The sequence below is a fragment of the Strongyloides ratti genome (genome assembly GCF_001040885.1).
Source record: "Strongyloides ratti genome assembly S_ratti_ED321, chromosome : 2".
Taxonomy (NCBI): Eukaryota; Metazoa; Nematoda; class Chromadorea; order Rhabditida; family Strongyloididae; genus Strongyloides; species Strongyloides ratti.
In genome coordinates, this window is record NC_037308.1 from 3,748,190 (window position 1) to 3,767,700 (window position 19,511).

The following is a 19,511-nucleotide window of genomic DNA, read 5'->3' on the forward strand; positions in this document are numbered from 1 at the left end:
GTTATCATATTTATTCAATTATTGTATATTTTTTTGAATAAAAATGATATTTAAAATTTTTTTATAATTATAAGTTTCTAGAACGTTATAAAATTTAATGAATTTCTATTTTAATTTTACTAAAAAGCATTCATTAGTTAAACATTTAAAACATAGCATTTAGTTGATCAATTGAAGTCATAGAAAAATAGATATATTCAATCATAATCATACTATTTCAAATTATATTTCTTTTTGAATTTATCTAAATTTCTATGTTAGTACAAAGTACATCCTTTAGTTATAATAACATATTAATATCAATTAACTTTAAAGAGGGTCATTTACATTAGAACGTTTTTTTTACCTATAATTTGATAAAATATGAATATTATTTGAAGAAAATGTTAATTTTGTTAAAAATTTTGAATAAATAGAGGAAAATATTCAATTTTTTATCATTCGAAAAGTTATTAAATCCTCGTGTTTTTAAACAAAAAACAATTTACTATGTTTCTGGATATTCACCAGTTTAAAACAATCTGCCTGCTGCTACTTCTACCAATTTTCACACAGTGTGAAGAAGGTATTTATAGAACCTTTTTTTCTACGGTTCCAAAGAAAATCAACAAAACTACTTTTCCAGTCAATCTAAGGTTTGCAGCCAACTCGGACGTCATTCTTTTAAAATGTCCTGGTTCTTTATACAAACATCAAAATAGTATGGATAAATTCACTGAAAATAAAAAACTGGGAGATTGGAGCGTTATGCCTTCAAACCAAGATATTTTATTCAATTGGATACTATCAATATATAATGCTTCAGGACCTCAGCATATTCAGTGTGGATATATTGGAGTAAAGCGCAATGACGGAAGCCACAAGCATTATGATTGGATGTTGAATTTCAACTGGCAACCCGGACCAAATCCTTATGTAATGGCAAAACGAAACAAGATATCTAATCAACTTCCTCCTTTGGACAACTGTGGCAATGATCAAGAAAAAATTTTAAAATTTACAAGGGACAAGGAAGGCAAATTATTTAAACTCAAATTAGATGATAATAATTTGAAGACGTCGGATGAGTTGCCGCATGTAAACCAACTCTACTATTTGTTTACAATACCTGAAGATAATTATGAAAAGGAGTTTGTCGAACCCTGCATGATCATTAGAGCTGTCAATGACAGACCAGAAATTATAGTTAAAGGATACAATTCAACGTTAATAAAGCCGAATGGTACAAAAGTTAATGTTATAAAATTTGACTATTTGGAAACATTTCTTGAAGTTCAACTCCTTTTAATAAATCAACCAAATTCAGAAGATTTCTATAAAAACGAAGAAATTTTAATAACCAAAGTTATTTTTACAAAAGAAGGAGTTAAAGAAGTGCCAAACTCCAACAAAACTACTAAGGGAACTTTCTCATTAAATGGATATGAGCTTTTAAAATTTTCTTATGATTGGCCGTGGACTGAAAAAAACTACATGATTACAAAAACATTCTATTTCGCACCGCCACAAGAAAACTTTAAATTTCCATTGGAGTACATTCTCTACGCATCAAATGAGACGGTGGTCAGACCAAATTGCTCAATCAATAGATTCAGTTTTGGATACCTTTATTCAGTTGATTATATTAATAAAAAGATAGTTAATCTAACTGAGTTGAATGCTAATGGAGTAGCAATAGATGGTTTGTATCGTTCTGGTGCTTTTGTCTTTACAACAGATGTTAAAAATTTTAATATAACATTAAAATGTCTCTACAAAACACCAAATGGAGAAGTCACTTTAATTCACTCGTTTTTACATAATGACAAAGCAAGTTTTGAAATAGATGAAAATGGAAAAAGATATTTAAATGTGGATGAAGATAAAGTAACTATAAATAAAATTCAAAAATCACGATTTGAAAAATTTAAAGAAACATTTGGAACTACTGGTGCAATTTCTATTATTGTTGGAAGTATTATTATTGGTATCTTAATCTTTGTTGGCATCAGTGTATTAATATTTCTTAAGGCAATAAAATTACATATTAAAAGAAGGAAATTAGCATCTATATATCCCAATATATTTGCATTGTGGAAAGAAGTATCAAATGCAAATTTGGAAGAGTACTGTAAGATTGTTCAAAGCAAAAAATATATTCCGGATACATTGAAGAAGCAATCGTTTTTAAAGAAAATAGAAGGTGATGAAGAGGTTGAATTCAATACAAGTACTCTTTTTGACACTTCTTTGGTCAAATGTTTCAAATCAATCTTTGGAGAAATAAGAGCTCATTACATTAATGATGTCTCACCGGAAAGAAAATATATAATTTCTGATGGACCAGCACCTGAAAGTGTAAAATATTTTTGGGAGTTATTTTACAAAGAGGATGTCGCAGTTGTTATTTCAATGATTTATCAAAATAGTGATGAAGACCCAGAAACAAAAAATAAATTGTTATATTGGCCAGAAAAAAACCAAACTTATGGAAATGTTACTGTTAAATGTTTGGAGGAGCTTCCAACAAATCTTCAATATGTAAAAGTTTTAAAGTTCAGCATGACTATGAAAGGAGAAAAGTCAAAGGATCTGATACTTTATCATGTCATGCATTGGAAGGAGCACACAATACCCCATTCAGATTTACACTTCATCAACTTACACTCTGAGGTTTCTGAATGTGCTGGAAATAGGAATGTTCTTGTTCATGCTTCACGTAGTGCTGGATCACGTGTATTCATGTTTACATATTTTTGCTGTATTTTGGAAGCAATTAAAGCTGATACCTCAGTTTATAATCCAATGGAGATTATAAAAGAAGTTCGTGAAAAACGTTATGGTGGTAACATTTCTTCCATTGAATATGCTTACTTATTAAAAGCTCTTGTTACATATTTTTTTGACAATCAAATATTAATTGGTGAAAATAATCTGAGAATAAAATTTTCCAATGAATATGATCGTTATCTTTACAAGTTAGATGCTCGTAAAGGCAGTATGGATAGAAGATTCAAACTTTTTTTACAATTTATTAGTATTCTTGATGAAGGAAAATTGGATGAACTTTGTGTTCAATTTAATAACATTGGAATGATGAGTAAAGATGCTCTTATACAAAACTGTCAACGTTTCTATACTACTAAAAATAGTCTTCCAAAACAAAATCGTTACAATGACATACCATGTCTTGATAAAACATCAGTAAACATTAATGGATATGATATAAATAATGTACTTGGTTATATTCATGCTAATGAAATGACCTATAAGTATGGTGATGAAAAGAAAAGAAAAATTATTATGTGTCAGGTAAGATATTAATAATAATTTATCTTTATTTTAATGTATATTTTTTTAGGCACCAATACCAACAACAGTTGATGATATGTATGACATGATTTTTAGATACAAGATCGGAATCATTGTCATACTTGTTAATGTAAAGGAAATAACGGTTCAAAATAAGTGTTTTCCTTATTTTCCTACAGATGCTAAGGAAATGAAAGGAGGTAAATACACTGTCATGTATATTGATAAAAAAGTGGATGATTTAAATCATATTATTGAATATGATTTTACAATTTATAATGATAAAAATGTAACAAGTAATTTTAAAATTCTCCATTATACTAATTGGCCTGATAAGAGTAAGTTTATTTAAATACAAAAAATTTATGTTATTTGTTTTTTTTAGGCATACCTAATGAAAGTAAAACTATTCATGAATTGTACAGAAGAATTATAAACCTTTACAATGATCGTCATGTAGCAATTCATTGTAGTGCAGGAATAGGAAGAACTGGAACATTAGCATTAGCTATTTACATGATTGATATGATCAATTCATGTAAAGCTTTTGATCCAATAAAATTTTTGGAGACTCTTAGGTCACATCGTTATAAAGCAGTCCAAAATAGGAGTCAATTTATTTTTTCTCTATCAATTGTTTACGAACATTTTAGAAATAAGATAGATGAAATGGATCCAGAGGCTTACAACAATTTTACTACAATGTCAAAAAATATCTTTCGCCAAAATAAAGAATATAAAGGATAATAATTTATAAAAAACTTTTTTTTAATATTAAAAAATGTCTTACTGACATTATGTTTCGTCATCGATGTATAATTAAAACATCATTTTATAACTATTTTTAATTAATAAATATTAAATATAATTTGTTTTCATTTAAAATAAAAACATACATTATAAAAAATATATGAAACCAATGACAATTATAACATTATGAAATTTTTTTAATTTTATTGTTTACAACTTTATATGTTTTTTAATAATTTTAAATATAAAGCTTAGAAATAATTTAATTTTTTAAAATTATTAAAAAATATTTTATTTTGTAACATAAATATATGTAGTATCTTACACATTTGAAATTAAAGTTTATTTTTAGATAATACTTCTTTTTAATATTTTGTTAGAATTTTACGTTTTAATGTTTTTCTAGTACTAATTATAATATAAAATTAATTGATTCTCAATATTACGATAAATAATATTTATTGTTTTTTTCAATAAAATGAACTTTTTTTTTTGATTTGTTTAATAATACTTTTGTTTCATCTTTGAAACATTTTTATGCCCCTTTTTCTAAAATACAGGAAGGAAAAAAAGATGTTCTGGAAAGATTGTAGTTCAATTACAAAAGAATCATTTGAAAACTATCAGGTACTTTATGGTTATATCCCTCCATTTTCTATTTGTCATAACTTCCTTCAACATTCATTTTTTGAAAGATGAGATTTTTTCCAATCTTTTTTTGTAATTTAAAAAAAAACATATTTTCAAAATTTTTAAAAAAATAAAAAAAATAATTTTTAAAGAAATTTAAAAAAATTATTTATGTAATGAGTAAAAATGATTAAAATAAAATGAAATAGAATAGAAAAGAGATTAAAAAAGTTGATGACAGGCTAAAAATAATTTAACTGTACTATGAAAGTAATTAGTACAAATCAAATATTAATTACTATTTTTTACTTTTTCTATCAAAAATTCAAATTTTATTGTTTATAAAATTATTTATTAAAATAATTATCAATTTCTTTTTTTTCATTAATTTATAATATTTTTTACAATTTATCATGTAATGTTTGAAAATGCAAAAAAAAAAACGGAAAATTGGGGGGGGGGGGTTAAAACCATAAAGAACCAAATTTTTTTCCTATTTTTTGATTACTTTTTAAAAAAAATACTTTTTTGATAAAAATAAGTTGTTTTTTTTAATGATTTTATAATAAGATTAAAAAAGTTTTATTTATGTGATAAAAATTTTTTTTTACCTGATTCCCCATATTTTTTTTATGTCAGAAAACTAAGAATATTTGAAAAAAAATTTTATTTAAAAAGTTATTTTAAGGGACACCAGATCTAAAAGAAATCCATCATTTCTTTATAATTCCTGATAAAAAAATTAAAAAAAATTGAAAAAAAAATTTTATTTAGAAATATATTTGAGGAGTCATACAACTTTAGAACAAATCCAAATTGAATAATACTCTCATTTTTTATTTAAAATGGTGTTCTTCCGTTTCTTCTAAAATGAAGCCACCATAGCTCACGTAAACAGCAGGGTAAAAATTCTTCTCTTCCGTAGTACAAGATATAAATAAAAAACATTAAGAATCCAAAAACTAACTAAAAAAAGACATTAAACTAGTTAGAATATTTACATACCGTTGAAAAAATAACCCGTAGTCCAGTTATACAAAGATTTTCTGATCTAGAATTTTCTAATTTATTGTCACAATTTATTTCGTAGTATCCTAATAAATTTTCAGAACAACTATCTTCATCAATAACCATATCACATCCCGTAGTTCTATCATCTTCATGATCGTCAATTATTCCAGATGTATCACATGAATAATTTGATTCTTTTGTTTCAGCCTCCATTTCTTGTTGTTTATTTCTTTCGTTAATATGTATTGATTCTAATCCATTAATTAGATTTTCTATATCATTATTCGTAGTAGCATTAATATTTGAATCTTCAAAAACAGAATCTTCCAATTCAGCTATAGTATCATCAAAATCCTTCATAGCAAATATATTTTCAATATCATGTCCATCCAACGAAAATCGAAAAGATCCATCAGTAACTTTTCCAATAATTTCACCTAAAAATCTTCTGTAATCGTCTGTTAAACGATCATTTCCATTTGAAGAAAGTTTATCCAACAATTCATCTGTAACAAGAAATTTTTTACGCCTTCCACGATAATTAATTTTAAATAATGACCATTGATTTAAAAATTGTCGACCTTCTTTTTTCCAATTTTTAAACTCAGAAACATTGGTATTTTCTTTATCAAACTTAATAAGACGTTTCCAATAATTCCAGATATCACAAAATTGTGAAACAAAATCTTTCTCATTTTCTAATTCCTCTGATAATTCACTTATCTTCTCTCTAACATTATTTAAAAAAGTATTTAGTTTTGTTTTACTTTTCTCAAAAGGTGAATCTCCTACAAAACACGGTAATTTTTCGTAGTCATTAATTTTACGTTTCAACTCAATAATTTCATTTTCATGTTTACGTAATTGATCTAACATAAGTTCTCCTTCAGAAAATTTAAAACAAATTATATCTTTAAATTTTTCATCTTTTTCACTAATAATTTGTATGTAATATTTTAATCTTCCTAGGTACATTTCTCTTGCCTCATTAATACAACGTTCATTCATTTTTTCAAAATGTTTATTCATAGAATTATCTAACCAACTTCGCAATTTTATTTTATGACTAGAATCATTTATAACTTCTAACATCAATTTAATAGAACTAATTTTTTCTCCCAATTTATCAATGTTATCATCTGAATCAGATAAAGAAATTTGTTTATCTATATTTTCAATTTCCCTTAAAGCCATATTAAAGTTAGCATTTTCATATACACAATCAAGTAAACGTTCTATTTTGTCAAGTATAGATGATAATCGTTCATTAAATGTTGTTACTTCATTCCGAAATTGATGTTCTGATAGTATTTTCATGTATAACAAAACTTCTTTCCTTAATTTCTCTATTTCATTTTCACATTGAGAGTAATCATAGAGATTTATATCATTAGACATTAGTTTTAATTTTTTTTCGTATTCAAGTATCTTATTTTCAAATAATGAAATTTCTTCATTCATTTTTTGATTAAAAATTTCACTGTTTTTGATACCATTAAATGAAATTTTTTTTAAATAAAACTTTAAAGATTTTTCTATATTAACATCCAGAAATCTACCTTTTTCAGCTAAAAGATCATCAAATGATTTCTTATTAATTTCTAAAGAACCAACTTTATCAGAAAAATTATTTAAATTATCAAGAAAATTTTCAAAATTTTGTTTTAGTGATAAATACATTTCTATTAACTTTTTGTTTGATTCTTTCTCTTTTCGGCGACTCACAATATCCTATAACAAAAAAAAATAAATATATATTTATAAATAAATCTAAAAAAACCTGTATTTTTCTTTTAATAGAAAAATATTTTTCATTAAAAACAATATTTTCTACATCAATTATATCGACAGTTTGAATTTCTTTTTCAAAATCTTGTAATATACCATTGATTGCCTCTGCACTATTCATTTTCTTTTCAAATGTAAAAATCCCCAACGGATTTTTATTCAAATGATATAAGATATCCTCAACGTCATTCTCCACTGAATCTAAAAATTTTCTTATGTCTTCCAGGGATGATTTAATTATATAACTAGACATTTTACAACACTCCTAACTTTTTGTAACATTAGTAGTTAATAAACTTTTTAAAGAAAATAGTCTCTACCGCCAAAGTCTGTTGTGTATTATATATGTGTAATCAAAATTATATTTCTCCAATATGAATAGTCCTGTTTTGCAATTCTACTTACCATCTGACTTAAATTTATAGATATATTTTGATTTTTATAAAAACAAACATTTGTAAACATTGATATTATTCAATTTTCTGAGGGTTATCTTTATTTTTTATAACAAAAATATGTAAGTATTTTTCCTAGAATTTATTTTCACCGTTTAAGTGTAAATATTTAATTGAAACTTAAAATTTGAATGATTGTGATTTTAAATTTATTTATATAAAGTTTTTTTTGTGGCTAGAATTGTGAAGATTATATAAGATCATTCTTAATGAAAAACTTTTATTTGTAGTAAAAGTAAACTTACAGATAAAAAAAATTTCATTTTTAAAGTTTCGCCCTTGACAAGGAAATTTTAAAGAAGTAATTGATAGGAGAATAGAGTTAATAACTTTTTTTTAAAATTGTTATATTAACAATCTGATTAAACAGAAATAAAGGAAAGGTTTCAAATTATAAGATATCAAAGAACTAGGAAAAAAATTCAATTTTTTTTAAATAGAAATGATATATTAAAAAACATTTCACAATTTTGAAAATAACAAAATTGAGTGGTTTTTCTAAAATTTTTAATAACATTTAAATACAATTTTATTAATAATATTAACATTGATTATTTGATAGAGTATGATGTTTTTTTAGTAAATGAAGATGTTAAAAGAAAATATCAGATGATTGAAGAAGGAGAAACAGTTATGTGAATCTATTTTTACAGTTTTTACAGATTGTAACAATTTTTTAGTTCCTGAAAGAAAGATAAAAATAATAGTAAAACTATTAAAAAAAAAGTTTAACGGAAATTAAAAAATTTATAAAATTTTATTTATAATTGAGGATGTATGTGGTCAAAGAAAGCCAATAACATAAAGAAAGATAAACTTATAACTGTAAAAATTACTAGGAGTACCCTATCAAGAACATTAGATAAATATTCCCACTCTAAAGCACTTCTTCTGGCTAATTTTTGTTTTTTTATAAATACATGATTTAATTGAAACATTGTATTTGTTCTATTTCTTCTTTCATTATAATAATAGTTTGATGATGTACTTTTAATAGTTTTTATTGATGCACCGTTCATTGTACTTTGAAGTGTACCAAAATTTGTCATTGCCTTATTTGTGGGATTTTTTTGTTGTTTAGCTTTTAATAATAAAGCATATTGACGAGTTATTTTATCCATTCTTTTTTGATATTCATAAACATCATGTTCTTTGAGACGTTTTGACATTTCTCTGAAAAAATCTGGTGATTCAATTGATAATTTGTTTTCATCATTTGAATCAGTTAATTCTTCTAAAAATTGTAATAATTCTGTATCAATTTGTGTAATACTTAGTCTTTTTTCTGAAACATATCCATATTCCATCCATATTTCTACTAATTGTATTGGTGGTTCTAAAATAACCCACCACAAATAATTATGCATCAGTATTTTTCTTATTCCTTTTGGTAATGGTGATACATTTATTTTTTTTCTATGTAAAAATAAAACTAATGTTGCCATAAATGTTCCAAAAACAATAATAAAAATTATACACATATAATACCAACCCATTAATGGAACATAATTAGATGTTGATGGCATTTTGTTACATACCATTAAAAGCATTATACTCATTGTTAAAAGAGTATTTATACCAAGATATAATTTTTCATTTCTTTCACTATCTGAACTACTAGGTGTAAAAAATCCTGTTACAGCGACAACTGTTATTATTGATGTTGGAAGAACAAGATTAATTATATAATATAAAGGTTTTCTTTTAATAAAAAGATGAGCATATAACATAACCCATGGATTATCACAACATTTATATTTTACAGGAATTCTTGAAAATTTAAAAGATAAAACTTCCCATTCATCATTTGGTGCCATATTTTTAAGATTTACATTTTCTGTTGTAAAATGATAATCAATTATACTTGAATCATGTGTCCAAGATGAAAATATCATTGAAACATTTTGTTGGTCATAGGGAAAAAATTTTACTGACATTGAACAAGAAAATTTATAGATTGCTGGAAACATTAATCTAACATGTGCTCCATTTGAAGAATTAGGATTAGCTGTAATAATGACATTCATTAATGATTCTGTTTTTTTTTGTTCAAGACTTTCTGAATTATATAAATAAGTATCTGGTATCCATACTTGATCATATGGTAAAATTAATTGTTGTATTCCTGAGTACTCTGTTGGATTCCAATTTAAAAATTCATCATACCAATCTTGAATCATCCATACATTAATTGTAACAGATTGTAATCTTTCATTCTTAAAAAAAAGAATTAAATAATTATAAAAAAAAGAAAAAACTTACAACTTCCAAAATTTGATATAAACTCATTGAAACATTTATTCTTGTTGGTAATCTATAGTCAACTCTTGGATGAACAGATTTTTCATAATATTCTGGATCAGTTAAATCATCAACTAATCTTTTTAATGGATTAAAATTATCATTTCCTTTAATATAATTAACTAAATTATAATACTCTTCAGGTGTAACATATTTATTTGTTGAATCAATTTTTTCTAAATTTGTTATTGAGTCAGATAAAGTTGAATATTTATTATAATTAACAATTTTTAATTTGTCATCTTCTGATACTGTTGTTTTATATTTATTAGAATATTTTTTTTCATCAAATTTTATAGTTGTTCCATCAAAAAATTTTATTTTATCTAAATAAATTCTACCAGGATATAATGAAATATTTTTACTTGGTTTAAAAGTTTTATTACTGTCATACTTTAAGACAGTATCTTGATATGATAAAAATAGTTTAATAAATGTAAATAAAATTATAAATTTCATTATTAATAATTAATTAATATTTTTGTGTCATTGAACTAAAATAATGTATATTGTTATAATATATATATATATATAAAAATTTATAAATAAATATTAAAATGGATAAAAATTGTAAACTAAATGTATTTTATATATTAATATTTATTATTAAAAATTATTCAACCTTAAAATGGCAAATGATTAATAATAATACTTTAGAACTTGTCTTTTCCATTAAAAAATATTCTTTTTAAATAAAAATATTATGGGACAATAGGGTAAAATCAAAGTATGATGTAGAGAAAAATATTTTTTATCATAAAAAAATTGAGATATGTGTTTATGGCAAAAATGAGGTACATACAATTGTATAGAATATTGTCTATTATTATTTGTTATTTAAATAACACATACACAAGAGTTTTTGCTATTTGCAATCAAATATAATATAAATTTAGTAATATTTTAAAATTAATATTTAATTTATAAATGAAAAACACTCATTGAAAGAAAAAAGAATGAATAAATTGGAGGGAAAGAAAATTATTAACAGATGATTGATGAATGTTTTTAGGATATTATTATAGTAAAAATATATTTATTACAGGAAGAATAATTAATATTATAAAAATAATTATTAAATGATCAATTTATTTGTATTAAAAAAAATAATAATTTATAAAAATGTATTCATTAAATATTTTATTTTTTTTTTACCATATAAACAATAACAATATAATTTTTAAAAAAAAGTATAGTAATAGATATTGTTTTATAACAAGAAAAAACTAAAAAAAAATTTTTTTTTCTTATCATTTTAAAACTAAATGTTATTAGTAATACATTTATTCTTAAGAAATATAATAAAACTTCTTCATTTACTAATAATATTTTTAAATTTTTTTTTAACCAATTTACTTTTTATTTTAAATTAAACAATTCCCTAACTGATAATATAATCTTTAACATTTCAATAATATAAAGTGTCTGTTATAAAGTTTAACTATATCAAATAATTGTAACATTTTTAATTTCCTTAACAATACCCTTTTACTTTCTTTCATCTTCCATTATTGGTGGGTGAGTTACAATAAATGAATGTACATATTTAAAATTTATAATTAAACCTAAATTATTTTAAGGGGAATTAAATTTTTATCAAATAAATTTATATTTTTAAAATATTAAAAACTATTATTACTAATAATATAAAAAAAAAAATTTTTTTTTAAATATAAATTATATTTGAAGACCTATAATTTTTTATTTTATTTAAACTAATACTGGCTTTCCACGTTTATAACAATCAGATTGAATATATTCAATGTCAATATCATTACCTTCTTCAGATAAAACATTTTCAACCAATATTTCTGGTATAGGTTCATTTAAAAATAATTTTTCACTTCTTCTTTGCCATATCTCATTTTCATCTAATTCTTTTATATTACTATTTTCATTTATTTTTATTACATTATTTGTTATTTTACAATTTGAATGATTTATAGAAACATTTCTTACTGGTATTGGAGGTTTTCCTCTTTTATTACAATGTCCGTTATGTATAATTTCTTTTGTTGATGTAAATTTTTGACAATCATCAAATGATGATGTATTAAGTAACATACTCATTTTCATTGCATCAGGATTTATTGATAAAATATTTTCATTATTTCTTCTTAATGTTTCTACTCTCCTATTAACTTCTTTAACTTTTTTATTTCTTTGTATTATTATTGTTATTATAATTAATATTATTACAATAATCATTCCACTTGTTGAAACAATAACTATTTGATCAGAATAACAATTTGCTTCATCACTAAAATCCATTTCAGCACAATTTCCTATACCATTACATACTAGTGTTTCATTGATACATAATCTAGTCCTTTGTGCACAAACATTTTGCCCATCATCAATACAAATTTCACCACCTTTACATGTAAATCCTTTACAATTTTTTTCCATTCCATCTTCTACTAAATCATGAACCTCTGTCCATCGAAGTTTAAAACCAATTGGTTTACCTTCTAATTCATATTTATTATACTGTTCTGATGATGGTTTTTCAGATGAGACAAATTTTACTATAACTCTATTTCCCTCAGACAAAAAACTTTTTGACTCCTCATCTGCATAATACAATTCATTTCCACAATATTTTGCCTCCATCTTTGTTTTAGTAGATTTTCTTGAAATACCAAATTCTGGTTTACCATCATGTTTATATCCATCAATAATATGAAGGTAAGTTTTGTCACATTCAGCTAAAATAATAATTTATTAATATTTTTTTTTTTTATTTTAAAAATTAAATTCTTGTATATGTATATATATATATATATATTTACATTTTTAAAAGTGTATTTTTTATATAAATGAATAAAAGTTTTTGACACACTTTGTGATTAAATTTAATTAAACTATATTTTCTCATATATTATTTTTCTCTTCTTTTAGTTTATAATATTAGAAAAAGTTTAAAATAAATACATTTCGACAACCTTATATTATATTTTTTTTATAAAAAAAAAAGAAAATAAGGACAATATTTTTTTTTTATCTCTCATCTTTTTCATGTATATTTTTTTATTTATTACTTTAAAAAATAAGGAAATAAATTTAAATTTTTACTTACCCATAGTTAAAGATATGTCAAGATGAGTTATTCTTATGTAAATTCTTTTACCAGTTCCAACACGTATCAACCAATAACAGGTAGAGTTAGATGGATAATTTGATGGGTACCCTGGAGATTGTATAGATCCTGTCAATTCTTCTTTTCCCTCTTCTGTTTTTCCACCACATTCTTTTAGATACTTTTTATTTATATCATCTAAATAACTAACAGGTTGTATTATATTTTCTGTAAATAATAATTTATTTAAAATAATAATAATTAAAAAAAAAAAAAAAATTAAATAATTATTACCTTCAGGTATAAATTCATATTTAATTTTAAATCCTCTTCTATTACTCATTTTAGATGTAACAAAAATAATTTCTACTTTATGTTGCATAGTTTTAATAGGTTTCGGTAATTTATTGCCACACATTCTATTCTCATAATGTCTTCTACTATTCCTATCAATAACAACAACCAAAAGATAATCATTTAAACATTGCTTACTACTAGGAAAGTAATTTTCTAATTCAAAATCTATAAAAGATAACTGTATAACAAGATTTGGGGTACCCGTTAATATATAACTACAATTTTGATTTGATGGATAATTTGATGGATAATTTGGTGATAATATATAACCAGAGGTATACTTTGATGCTGTTATAATATTTGGTGACTCACAGCTTGAAATTATTTCATTTCCTGTTCCAAGATCATTATTTAAAAATAATAAAAATAATTCAATAAATAGTATTAATTGATAAAATCTTCTTTTACGTTTCCATTGTTTAAAAAACCATTTCATTTTTTCTTAAAAAAATTATAACAAATAAATACATACATGTAAATATATAATAATATATATATATATATATTTTTATAAATAAATAAAAATTTACAAGAGAAAAAGAGACAAAAAAATAAAATAGAAAAATAAAAAAAATAATGTAGAAATATTGTTGATGTCTTTTTTGAGGAAAGAAAAATGCTATGGTCTACAAAATATATTAGGAAACAAGAAAGAAAGTGCCCATAAATTAGTTCTTCTCTCCGCTCTCCTAATTTAATATATCTTCACCAAATTAAACTTAAACGGCTATATCGCTAAAAGTTTTTATCATATTATAAGAGGATAAATGGAGTATTTGGTATAAAATATGTATTTATATATATTTATATCATGATTGATTATAAATGTATATTTCTTTTTATAAAGGCGTGCCCCTTTCATATAAAATCCAATCCTTCATCTCCAGAAATCAGCTAAGCCTCCCCCTCTATCTTTTTATCTCTCTTGGTCTCCATATGGAGGATAGATGAATTATTTTGAAGAAAAAAAAAAATATATATTATTTTATTTAAAGGATATAAGTTTTTCCTAAAAATACTTCCTATACAATTATAAATAAGTTTAAATATACTTTTTGTTAAAATATCTTCAAGGATAAAATATATATATATGCAAAATAAAAATACTTAATATTTTAATGCCTAATATTTTCACATAAAAATATACCTCAAAATATGGCATCAAATATATTTAAAAAAAAAAGTTAAATTATTTTATAGAAAAAGAAAAATAGTAAAGAACAAGAAGTGTTATCATTAAATTTTATTGTTCAAAATTTATATTCACAAAAGTGGTTCTCTGAGTGGTTTACCATAATAATAGAATTGAAATATTGGAAAAATAGATAAACTTACAAAATATATTCTTCCCTCTTTTTAGGTAGTATGATGTAATAAATTGTCTTTTAATCTTATTCTTAGAATAATATATATATAGCATTATTATTGTTAGTAATAATTGTTTAAATAAATACTGGGTATTAAATTTTTTTTTGTTAACACATTTTACAAAAAATAAATATCTTAAAGATAAATACAAATATTTTACAAAAATAATTAAATTAACAGTAACTATCAATAACTTTTTCAGATCTATTCACATTCATGAGGAAATTTTTTTAAAATAAAAACTGCAGTAATAACATTCAGTTTCAGATGACAAAAGCAAATGCCATTTCTTAGTACAACTTTTTTTTAACAGGAAAACTATTTTTAATTTCACTAATTTATTTATTCAAAATATAATTTTATTTAATATTTTACTAAAAAAAAAAGTCTTTTATTTTAGGAGTATAAAATATTTCATAAAAAAGTAGTTGTGATTTTTTTTAATTGATCAATGACTTCTAAAATAAACAAACAATTATTTAGTAAATTATTTTATATAAACTTACAATTAACGTTCAATTTGATAAACTTTATTGAAAATTTCAAAGAAGCAAACATAGGAAATATATATATAACTATGACTCTTAAATGTAATAAATTTATCAGATATTATCTTCATATAAAGAAAATAACATCCTAAAAATTGTATGATATAATATAACTTTTTTTTTTCAGATGATAAAGTTATATTTACACATTAATACTTACAAATAACGTATATTAGAATAATGTTATTAGAAAAAATATTTTATCCCTACCACCATTTACAGAAGTATTTTATAACATTATTAAAGATTATCAGAATAAGAATAAAATTTTTTGTATTTTAAGATTTATTTATTTTTTGTGTTTAATTTTAAAGACTTAAAAATTATTATTTAAAAAAAATATTTTTTTTAAAATTATTTATGAATTGTATTTTAACACAAGTGTTAAAATATTTTATTAGTATTTTTAAGATCAAAGACTTTAAAACAATCATTTATTAAAAGATCATTTAAAATGTGATTCATAAAGATAAATTATAGTTTAAACTTTAATCAAAATTTTAATATACATTTTAAAACAAAATTATTAAATTTTTCCTATCATTTTATCAGTTTTAATAGTCAGAATGTAACTTTTTATGTATTTTAATATTTAATTAAATTTCTAAAGTCATTAATTTCTTTGACATTTTTTTAATTTTTAATGTTAATAAATAACTTCAAAATTATAAATTTTTTTTAAAAACTTTAGTATGTCATTCTTAAAATTTTTATCAATCATCCTGGATAATCGAAATAAATTTATTTTTATTTTGAAATAAATTATTAAATTTTTTTTTTAAAATATTTGTTCTCAAAGTTTCTTTTTAGAATCAAATTATTATGAATAAATTTTTTTAAATTATTTATTTTTATCATTATAAAAATTTTAAATATTATCTTATTACCACATTAGAACTTTTTTTTTTGAGATTTTTTTAAAATGTTACTTTATTTAATGTGCATATTATTTTGATATTTTGTTTGTGAATATTTTATTTTAAGAAAATCATTTTAAAATTGCATGAATAATAATTATATCGTATGATACTTTACATATTAAGCATCGTTTTTTTAACATAAAAAAAACACTTTAAATGAAAATTATTTTTTTATTTGCAAATATATTTGTGAAAAATTGTTTGAAATCAAAAAAAATTAAAAATAACAAAAAATTTATTAAAAAAGGAAGAAAAAAAAAGTTAGAAATCCATTACAAATACAATTAACTAAAACTGAATAAATGATAATAATTAACATAATTATTTTTAAAAAAAATCAACATTTAAAATGTGAAAATAATTTTAATATATTTTTATTTTCAACCTAAATCAAAACCATTGTTCTAGTATATATATATATGTGTGTTTTAATGATGTACAGATTCGTTAGTTGCAAAAAAAAACAAAAAAAAATAGATTACAATACATATTTATAAAAAGTTAATTATATCAGTGAAATAAATATTTCAATGGTATTAAAAAATATGTCCATTATTCAAATGATAAACCAACGGCTTTATCAAGATTAATATGTACCTGACTTTTTTTTCTAATATTATTTATAAATATCAAACTTAAAATTGTATTTTTAAGTCTTTTTCAACACCTGCATCATATAAGTAGTATGGGACTATTGCTTCAATACAACTGACAGCTATACCACTTTGTGCTGTTCCACTTGGTGTAATTGTTGCAGCTTCATGAAGAAGATCTAATGCTTTTTCAAATTTTCGTAATCCAGCATAACTCAATGCCATTGAAACTAAATTTGATACATCTCTACATTCCATTGATATTGCCTTTCTATGAAACAATACTGACTCTTTGTAACGACATAGTCGTCTACAAACCTGTCCAAGATTATTTAATAATACTTCCCATCTTGGGGATATTGGAGAATCAAGATATCCTCTTAAATATGTATGTTCTAACTTTGATGGACCATCTGGATTTCCCATTACAATATGTAAAGCTTGTGTCCAAATATACATAGCCCTTTCAAGATCCTCAAATAAATCTTTACTATAATGCATTGCACCATCTTCTATTAAAATCATTATATTTCCAGGTGATAATCGCATAGCATCTTTTAAAAAATTTTGAGACAAACATAAATTATGAGTTTTCATATGTTGAACAGCAATATACATTAAAGGTTCCCAGGAACCTTCTAATAATCTATGACATCTAAAATAACAATTTAATGCTTGTTCATGTTCTCCACCTAAAGAATTTGCATGACCCATAGCCATCCATCCCTCACCAAAATTTGGATTCATTAGAATTGCCTTATTAAAATATTGTTTAGCAGCAAAATATTGTTCAATTGAAATATAATAACATCCCACTGCATACCATGCAACTTCACCTTCAGAACATTTGTCTACTAGCTCATGAGAAATAACAAATAATTGTTCACTTTTTTTCATTTCTGTTAATACAGCTAAATGAAGGAGAAAAAAAAATGAATTAAAACCGTATTTGTTATATAATTCCTGAGTTATCTCTAAACATCTTTGATTCTCACCAGCATTATAATATTTCATTGCTTTTATCGTTATCATATCTACATCCCCAGCTAATTTATCATGAATTCTTAATGCTTTTTGATTTTTAGACAATCTTTCTTTTAATGCAGGATTTTCTAATATTGAAGTAGAATCTTTTCTATCAGCTTTTTTAGGTTTTGTATATCTTAATTGACCATCTCTGGCATTTCCAGGTCGTGGTGCATTCAATTGAAGCCATTTCTTTTCTTTTTGTGGACCAAATAATCTCATTGCATACCAATCATTTTCATCAATGATTCCAAATTCAAAATCATTTATAGGCCTTACTGGTGGTTGATTTTGATAAGATTCCACATATATTCGCATTACCTCAATAATATCTGGGCAATTATCAGGGATATCACTTAGTAATTTATCAATTTCTTCTCTTTTTAAAAGATGATATTTAAGAACAAAATCCCATGCTTCATAACAACAAATATCTAATTTTAGGCAATTTAAAAAACATGCCTTAGCTGCTTCACGGTTAACAACCTTTGTGTAAACTTTACCTAATAAAAGTAATAAAGCTGCCTCTAAATCATATTCTTTAACCATTTTATCTAATGCAGTTTTGTCATCAGCAGTTGGATAGTATGATTCTTTTTTGTATTTTGTTACATGTGGTTCAAAAGAAACCTCTGGAACACCTTCCCATTTTCCAATAAGAGCAAGTGGTAACAGAACAATTTCATTATGCATATTTTGATGCCATAATGAGTTAACATAATAATATGTCAAAGCAAGATGTGAAAATATACAATCTTGAGATGTAAGATAATCTGAAATCCTCATCCAACATTGAGCAGCAGAAAGAGTTCTTACAAATTGTGCAATATCTCTAAACATTGGTCCACTACCATTTGAATCATAATGTTTTGTAGCAAAAGCCAACCTTTTATCAGCCCAAAAAATGGCACTATTCATTTGATCATTCTTTAAACATTTTTCTATTTTTTCATCAAACATTTTTGGATTTCCTTCGGAAATCTGAAGTGCCAAAAGTTCATCTGCAAATGTTTTACTAGTCTTTGACGTCCTTAACCTGGATTTTCTAATTAGCTATTTTTAACCAAAAAACTAAAAACGACTTACTTTGGCTTTGGCTGCCCTCTGGAGGATGGTGAAACTGATGATTGAGCAGTCCTTTTAATTGGAGTTTTTGTTGTTCCAACCATTTTTATTTTTGATTAATATTTACAATTTGCAAAAAAAATTATTATACAAAAATTATTTCTATGAATTAAAAAATAATGTAAAGTTGAATAAAATTATTGGAATATGAATGATGCAGTTGTTTGTTTAATTTTTGTTGCGATTGGGAAAGTGTATACTTCTTGTTCTTGTACTTTGTAATTCTATTACTTAAGTTAATATTTTCCTTTAACTTTGTTATAAAGTGA

At 23.2% G+C, this 19,511-nt stretch overlaps 5 protein-coding genes across 5 annotated transcripts; 1 reads left to right on the forward strand and 4 right to left on the reverse strand.

Moving 5' to 3' along the window:
- Positions 1–702: 702 nt before the first annotated feature.
- Positions 703–4,038, forward strand: SRAE_2000119900 (Protein-tyrosine phosphatase, receptor/non-receptor type domain and Protein-tyrosine/Dual specificity phosphatase domain and Protein-tyrosine phosphatase, catalytic domain-containing protein; the record flags this gene model as incomplete). Its single annotated transcript, XM_024652122.1, has 3 exons — positions 703–3,291; positions 3,341–3,629; positions 3,677–4,038. The coding sequence occupies 3 exons, from the start codon at positions 703–705 to the stop codon at positions 4,036–4,038; spliced, it is 3,240 nt and encodes a 1,079-aa protein (XP_024505731.1).
- A 1,473-nt stretch (positions 4,039–5,511) lies between these two features.
- Positions 5,512–7,591, reverse strand: SRAE_2000120000 (Hypothetical protein; the record flags this gene model as incomplete). The annotated part of the gene is made up of 5 exons (XM_024652123.1): positions 5,512–5,637; positions 5,677–7,203; positions 7,242–7,250; positions 7,297–7,413; positions 7,463–7,591. The coding sequence occupies 5 exons, from the start codon at positions 7,589–7,591 to the stop codon at positions 5,512–5,514; spliced, it is 1,908 nt and encodes a 635-aa protein (XP_024505732.1).
- A 1,095-nt stretch (positions 7,592–8,686) lies between these two features.
- SRAE_2000120100 (Neurotransmitter-gated ion-channel transmembrane domain and Neurotransmitter-gated ion-channel family and Neurotransmitter-gated ion-channel ligand-binding domain and Nicotinic acetylcholine-gated receptor, transmembrane domain-containing protein) lies at positions 8,687–10,685 on the reverse strand (the record flags this gene model as incomplete). Its single annotated transcript, XM_024652124.1, has 2 exons — positions 8,687–10,141; positions 10,188–10,685. The coding sequence occupies 2 exons, from the start codon at positions 10,683–10,685 to the stop codon at positions 8,687–8,689; spliced, it is 1,953 nt and encodes a 650-aa protein (XP_024505733.1).
- A 1,251-nt stretch (positions 10,686–11,936) lies between these two features.
- SRAE_2000120200 (CUB domain and Low-density lipoprotein (LDL) receptor class A repeat-containing protein) lies at positions 11,937–15,082 on the reverse strand (the record flags this gene model as incomplete). The annotated part of the gene is made up of 5 exons (XM_024652125.1): positions 11,937–12,934; positions 13,306–13,533; positions 13,600–13,827; positions 13,864–14,063; positions 14,994–15,082. 5 exons carry the CDS (start codon positions 15,080–15,082, stop codon positions 11,937–11,939), a joined length of 1,743 nt encoding a protein of 580 aa, XP_024505734.1.
- A 2,051-nt stretch (positions 15,083–17,133) lies between these two features.
- Positions 17,134–19,286, reverse strand: SRAE_2000120300 (Cell division cycle protein 16 homolog; the record flags this gene model as incomplete). Its single annotated transcript, XM_024652126.1, has 4 exons — positions 17,134–18,584; positions 18,621–18,964; positions 19,004–19,162; positions 19,204–19,286. The coding sequence occupies 4 exons, from the start codon at positions 19,284–19,286 to the stop codon at positions 17,134–17,136; spliced, it is 2,037 nt and encodes a 678-aa protein (XP_024505735.1).
- Positions 19,287–19,511: the final 225 nt, after the last annotated feature.